Source organism: Mangifera indica, chromosome 2 (genome assembly GCF_011075055.1).
Source record: "Mangifera indica cultivar Alphonso chromosome 2, CATAS_Mindica_2.1, whole genome shotgun sequence".
Taxonomy (NCBI): domain Eukaryota; kingdom Viridiplantae; phylum Streptophyta; class Magnoliopsida; order Sapindales; family Anacardiaceae; genus Mangifera; species Mangifera indica.
Window position 1 is genome coordinate 18,361,786 of NC_058138.1, and position 7,601 is coordinate 18,369,386.

Below are 7,601 nucleotides of genomic sequence, written 5' to 3' on the forward strand. Positions count from 1 at the left end.
AACTTTTTAATTATTAAAATTAGATTTTTAATAACTATTTTTTACTTATTAAAATTATAAATTTATTTATTTTAATAAAAAATAAATTATTAATTACTAAAATTATAAAAATAATATTTATAATGATTAAATATTTATTCACTCATTATTTTACTCATGCTATTGTCAATTTTTTTCTTTAGAATTTGTAATGTATTGATTAATTGTGTGTTTGTTCCAAAAGAATTGATTGATTGGTTTGTTAACAAAGTGTTTGTTGCTTTGAAAAAATGGAACTGGCTTAATAAAAATTGGGCGACAAAAATGGCAAAGATAAGTAGGGGTGTGCAAAATGATTCAAACTATAAAATCGGATCGAATCATTTAAAATTTACAGTTTAGTATGATTTATGTTAAAAAAATAATTTAGTTTGAATTGAAAAATTAAAAAAGACGATTTAATTTAGATTATGGTTTTTACAATTTCCAAACCATAAACTTTTTTTAATATATAAACATATTTTTTTAAACAGAACATATTTTGATATAAACTATATTGTATCATAGATATAGGCACTCTCTAACAATATATTTTCTAATTATTTATATGCAATAAATAAATTTTTGTATAAAAAAACATATAAACTATATGGAAAAACATAATAATGCAAAATATTTTTAAGAAATATTTAAAAAAAATTATGATTTAATGGAAAATTTATATATATAATCCAACATTTATAAATGGTGCTGGTGGGAGATTAAATTTTAACACAAATCAATTGATTTTGTATAATACGAGTTTCAATTTTTACACTTATATGTCCAATATATATTTTGATATGATATCAGAATATAAGTTAAACGGTAGGTCTACCAACATAAATTGTTCTTGAATACAAGAGATTACATCTGTCTAAAAATGAACTCAGTCAAACAACAAAATTAACAATTTATAAAGATTACACTTGAAAGAGAGTATTGGAGAATAAAGTCTTATCTCTAATAAATACAATATAAGTGACTGATATATAAGTGTGAGAAATTATACTTTAATAAAAGTCAATTAATTTTATATAATATAAGTTTTGATCTTTATATTTATAGATTTAATATATATTTTGTCGAAAGCTTGAATCGAAAACATATGGTTTGCATACTTTAGTAAAATATTGTAAAATTTATTCCGTCTTCGATAAAAGAAGACCTAGTATTAAACTTGCTTCCAATTCCTTGATGCAAAACCACCACTTGTTTCAAAGCCCCTTTTTTCCCTTCTATGTAATTGTTGTTCGAAGCTATTTGATGATGAGTGATAATTGTAAAAGCATGTTTCTGGTTTATTCCAATTCCATGCTTCAAAGCAGGTTCAAGAACATTAAGACTTTAACTTTCGCTTAACTATATATGGTCTGAAATGGAAGGTTTTGGTGCCTGCAACTCCACAAGAAAAAAGCTTAGCATTCTTAAATCCTAGGTAAGCTCTCTGGCACTCTGCTTTTTTCAATTTCTGACTTGTTTTCTTCCTGTATTAAGCATTCTTAAGAATGGCCTTGCATTTGTTAGTCATTTATTTAATTTGTTGCTAACAGTGGGCAGCTGGAACGATAACCTGAAAGATGGAAAGTGTTTCAAACATTGGTTGGGCGAAGATGGAAGAGCAGAGTGGTTGGGCTAAGATGGAAGAGCAGAGTGAATTTGTAATAGACATAGTAAGATCGTTAGAAAAATTGGAGCCACCGGTGTCAAATGATTGTTGCATCTACAGGGTTCCACATAACCTCCGCGAAGCGATGAACGAAAACGCCTACACCCCACATGCAGTTTCCATCGGCCCTCTTCATCATGGCAGAAAAGAACTGGAGATAATGGAAAAGCAGAAGCTCAGATATTTGGGGGAATTTATACGCCATATCCGCTTCGACTTTGATCATGCTGTCTGGATTATAAAGGACATGGAAGACAGCATTTGTTACGCCGAAACAATACCACTCGACAGCAATGAATTTGTAAAAATGATTCTCACTGATGCTGCTTTTATCATTATCCACTTTGTTAAGTGCAAATCCATATCCAATCAACAAGACGAGTTTCTCTATAGAAATTCGTGTTTGTTATCTAGTATTTGCCGGGACCTTATGCTGCTTGAAAATCAGCTTCCATTATTTGTCCTGGAGAAGCTGTATCAGTATTACTTATACGTCAGTCAAGGGCTCGATCCTGCTGCTGTCTCTTCCTTTCAAGAGCTCACCTGCAATTTCTTCGAGGACGTCTTTTATCGGAACAAGCTAATCCCTGAACATTTTCCTGAAAATGTAAACCATTTCACTGACTTGCTCAGGTCATTTCATCTACCATCAAATTTTTCGCCACCGTCAACACAAAGAAATAAACTTCTATATAGCGCATCACAGCTGTACGAGGCTGGAGTGACTATCAAGGCTAGATCCAGAGAATGTTTGCTTGGTTGCGAGTTTATTTCTAATAATGCGGAACTTCAAATCCCACCTTTAGAATTGAATAATCTCACCACATGTCTGCTTCAAAACTTGATGGCGTTGGAGCTGTGTCATTATCCAGGGAAGACATACATCTGTGACTACATCTCACTGATGGGTTATTTAATGGAGACAAGCAAAGATGTCGATTTTCTGGTTCAAAAGAAAATTCTTGACAATGGTTTGGGCGACAGCAATGAAGTTGTTACTTTTGTTAAAAAACTTGGAACGCATATTGCCGTGGATCGTCGTTTCAACTGCTTTACCAGTCTTTTTAGCGGCTTAAACAGACACTGCGAGGATCATTGGCTGCGACAGACCACTTGGCAAAAATGGTTGACAATAATCAAAGTAATGGCTGAAAATACTCAAAGTTGATTATTTCAGCACCCCGTGGAGGACTGCTTCTACGATTGCAGCATTCGTACTTCTTGTGCTTACTACTATACAAACTGTATTTGCTATTTTAAAATAATTGCTAAAACTATATATATTTAGTTTTAAATAATCAATTCATTGTATAATCAAATGATTTTCAATTAAATTAGATGATTTTAAATTAAGATTAATTATTCTAAATAATAGATTAAGACTTCCTTTCAGCACAGCTGTGGGTTTTGAATTCCAAATTTATTGCTTATGTGTAAAAGCAACTAAAATCTTAAAAAACTAGCCTTCAATTTCTTAATGCAAACACAGGTATTGGCTTTCCCTTTTGCTCTGATGAAGGAAACTTCCACTTTATCTGAAAATTTGGACTAAACTGTGGGCCTTCTCGGGCTGGTCCTCAGCACAAATTGGTTTAGACTTTTAGTGGTAATTGGTATATGTTTAGACTATATTTAGGCCAAGGACATATTCCCACCTTAACTATTCTCTTTTTGGCAAATTTTTATTTATTGTCTTTGAAAATCTCATTTACCAATTTATTAATAGTTAATTTTATTAGTTTTAATAACAAAATTATTATTTCATATGTAATATTAAAAATAAATTTAAATTTTATTTCTTTTTTTCTTCTAAACTCTAAAAATTAACTAATTTTCCTTTGCCCAAGTTAAAAAAAAAATGGTATTTCCCCTCTTAGGTTTAGTTTTCAAACTTCGACAGCATTGCCAACGGCCTCTGTAACATCCCTCCCTAGAAGTACTACCCATCGAAGGAGAAATGTTACGAATTAATATTCGTAGCATCTAGTTTTTTTTTTCTTTTTTTTTTTAAATACTTTAAAATAAATGCGTCATTAAAAATGTTTAGAAAGTATTCCAAGAAAACTGAAAATCTGGAAGCGAACAAAAGATGTATATACTCATATGAAAACTCATCTGAAAGCATCTGAAAACAGGGAATAATCATATGCAACTGTACCATAATCTCAAAAAGTCAAAAGTCGATAAAAACATGTCACTGTATGCATGTAATATAAACCAGAGATAACCTGCTCCAGCCGGATCTACCTATGCTGACCTGACCCTGCCTCGCAGCTACCTCGATCACCTGTACCTGCAATCAGGAAAGAAAAGGGAGTGAGTGATAAGAACACTCAGTAAGGGGAAAGAATCAAGTAAACTATCCTTTTTTTTTTCTGTTCTAACTCACTTTTGGGACTCAACCTCACATCTTAACTTCTATAAGAGATTGAGGGGATGATTTAGTTCACTCTTTACTATTTGGGTCATACTTTGTCCCATCTGGTGTCTATTTAATACTTTCTGGAAGCTAACTATAGGGATTTGACACTTTTCTAAGCTCAAGCTCTTTTTCTTTCACTACACTATTTCTGAATCTGAATTGAGCTCTATTGCGAGCATGCTCTACTGCGAGCGGACCCTACTAGGGGTCTATTTCCTACTACGGACGTGTCCTACTACGGACGTGTCCTATTACGGACGTGCCCTACTACGAGCAGTGTAGTGTAAAGTGCCCCCTCATAGTTTATAGCATGCATACGGGTCTTATATCTTACTACTTTTGCTTCCATTTAAATTTATTCATAACTCACCAGACATTAATCTTGGGACGACCCCTAAATCTTGAGCCCCAAATTACTTCTCTTGCTTTTCTTTCTTTTTCTTTTCTTCTTTTCTTTCCTTTCCTTTCCTTTCCTTTCTTTTCTTTCTTCTTCCTTTTCTTTCTTTCTTTCTTTCTTTCTTTCTTTCTTGCCCAGAAACACTGTTCACAAAACAGTCATTTAGCAGGGCAGCCTTATTTTTCATACCATTTAACATCCCAAACGGTTTCTAATTCATACAAGCTATATATCGTTGAAAAGAGGATTCAAAGATCTTTCCAACGAGCTATAATAGCACTCATAATTCAATAGATAAGGCAGTCAAAACGTGAGCTAAATTCAGTGATAAAATTACGAAATACTGTTCACAGAACAGACATTTGGCAGGGCAGCCTTCTTTTCATACAATTTAACCGCCCAAACGGTTTCGAGTTCATACAAGCTATATATCATTGGAAAGAGGATTCAAAGAGCTTTCCAACAAGATATAATAGCGTTCATAATTCAATAGATAAAGCAGTCAAAACGTAAGCTAAATTCAGTGATAAAATTACGAAATACTGTTCACAGAACAGACATTTAGCAGGGCAGCCTTCTTTTCATACAATTTAACCGCCTAAACGGTTTCGAGTTCATACAAGCTATATATCATTGGAAAGAGGATTCAAAGAGCTTTCTAACAAGATATAATAGCGTTCATAATTCAATAGATAAGGCAGTCAAAACGTAAGCTAAATTCAGTGATAAAATTACGAAATACTGTTCACAGAACAGACATTTAGCAGGGCAGCCTTCTTTTCATACAATTTAACCGCCCAAACGGTTTCGAGTTCATACAAGCTATATATCATTGGAAAGAGGATTCAAAGAGCTTTCCAACAAGATATAATAGAGTTCATAATTCAATAGATAAGGCAGCCAAAACATGGGACGAACTCAGTGGCAAAAACTGTAAATATCATGCAACTTTCTGCCTTAAACCAAATCACACACATAGACATCCCAGATGGCAAAACAATATTCCTCAACTTCAAAATCATCATTTATAACATAGATCCGAGGAATCAAAAGCTTAAAACATGCAACATATCAATAATGATTTCCCTTACCTTGTTTCAAGCCAAATCTTTACAAATTGACTTCCTTCTCTTTGTTTTGCTTCCTTTATCACCAAGACCACTTTAAATCAATACCAAAATACACTAACATATTCACATAACATGCATATAAACATAGATAAAAGGGAAAAGAAGGAGATATTTGGTTACCAAAGCTTCCAAGTGCTTCCTTTTCTTTTTCTTTCCTTATTTATCTTCCAAAATCCCCTCAAAATCACTCACTGTTCTTAAAATATAGCAAAGGAATGAAGAACACTGCCTTCTTCTCTAGGAGACGAGAAGCTGCTGGAAAAATGATCAAAGAAGCAAAGGTAAAGTTTCTTTCTCTCTTCCTTCCTTCTTTTATTGACTTTTGGCACATATATATTGACTTTTTTTTTTTTTTATAAATATATATATCTATATAAACTAAAATACACACACACGATTGGAAATATCTCCAAACAGAGTCAAAAGACATAATTACCCCTGGAATATATCTGAGGGTATTACAGCCTCACTCTTCCGATGTTTCATCTCCCTCCGACAATCTCTGTCCTCTCACTTGGACGTTTGACCAGCATCGAATGAAGCTAATGAAACAAAGAGTTTCAACGAAAATTTGAAATAAGATGATACTTTAAATGAAAATATGTTCTTTAGCCCTATATTTATTATAAATCAAAGACTATAGTCTTGAGGTTTTCAAGTTTATTATTTGACTAGAATTTAGTGGCTTGTTCTTATCCAAGTTGATATTTAAACTAATTTTAGCCATTCGACTAGATTAAATTGTGTTAGATTAAATGTCAATATGACATAGATTAAATTGGTTTGAAAATTTTACAATTATTGAGACTCAAACCAAACACTTAAACCTTATAAATGGACATGGTCATTTAGGCCATCAAACCAATTTCGATTTCAATTAAATAGTTCAAATTAATTCAAAAAATGTTGCAAAGTCTATGATTCAAGCCGAGTTTATCTAGTAAAGAATATGCGTCATCTTTCTATGATCAATTTGATAAAAAATAAGGAATCGTCTATATTTTTATTTTTTATCAGGGATTTCGTGGAGGAAATCGTGGTATCTTTTTAATGAATCCTTACAAAAGATATTTAATCCATCATAATAGAAGTGAAAAATTTTTGGCTTGTGTAATCACAAATGGTAATGTTGGGAGTTGTCTTGAAAATATCCATTTAGTTAAGGGAATTTTCCCATGTGTTCCCATAAGACTAGTTGGGCTTACTCCTGGACAGATATGTTAACTTTGCAATTGACTTAGTGTGAGGAACTGCTTCTATTTCAAAGATTGAATGACACATATAGAGTTAAAAGAGTGGAAGATTCAATTGCAAGATTTATATAAACAATTGAAGAATATGTATTCTCTTGCCAAATTGAAGATCAATTTGATCAATTGAGGGAAAGTCAAAGTATTAATGTTCTTGAACCTATTTTGAAGGACGAAATAAAACAAAAACGTACCTTTACAGTAGAAGAATATTATGTGTATCTAATTTTAAATACTTAATTGAATATTTAAATAATTTGACATCATTTGATTGAATGTTACTTATTATTTATTAATAATATTAAAATTTAGTTTTTTCGACTCAAACTGTAAACCAAAATAAATCAAACCATAAATTTTCTGTTTGGTTTGGTCTTAAATTGAACTGTATACACTCTTAATAACAAAGTTGAAAAATTAATACCCACTTAATGAAAAGCAGAGAAAAGAGGCAGTGGAAAAAAAAAACATAAGACCACATCAGTGAGACGACAAATTACTTAAGTCAAATTTGATATGTGTGATGGTGTTATGAATGATAATAAGGTGAAGTTGATGTTGGCTTAGAAAAGCAAATTTATGAAATAATATATAAAATAAAAATATATTCTTTTAATATTATTACAAAGTAACTAAATTTATTAAATTAATATTAAAACTTTAAAAATGAACTAATAAGAGTAATTTTTTTTAATAGGTGAGAAAATGCAACAAA

The 7,601-nt window shown here is 31.7% G+C and overlaps 1 protein-coding gene across 1 annotated transcript; it reads left to right on the plus strand.

The window, feature by feature from the left end:
• Nucleotides 1–1,585: 1,585 nt before the first annotated feature.
• Nucleotides 1,586–2,905, plus strand: LOC123209776 (UPF0481 protein At3g47200-like). Its single transcript, XM_044627914.1, has one exon. It carries the CDS (start codon nucleotides 1,599–1,601, stop codon nucleotides 2,853–2,855), a length of 1,257 nt encoding a protein of 418 aa, XP_044483849.1. The 5' UTR covers nucleotides 1,586–1,598; the 3' UTR covers nucleotides 2,856–2,905.
• The last annotated feature ends 4,696 nt before the right edge of the window (nucleotides 2,906–7,601 follow it).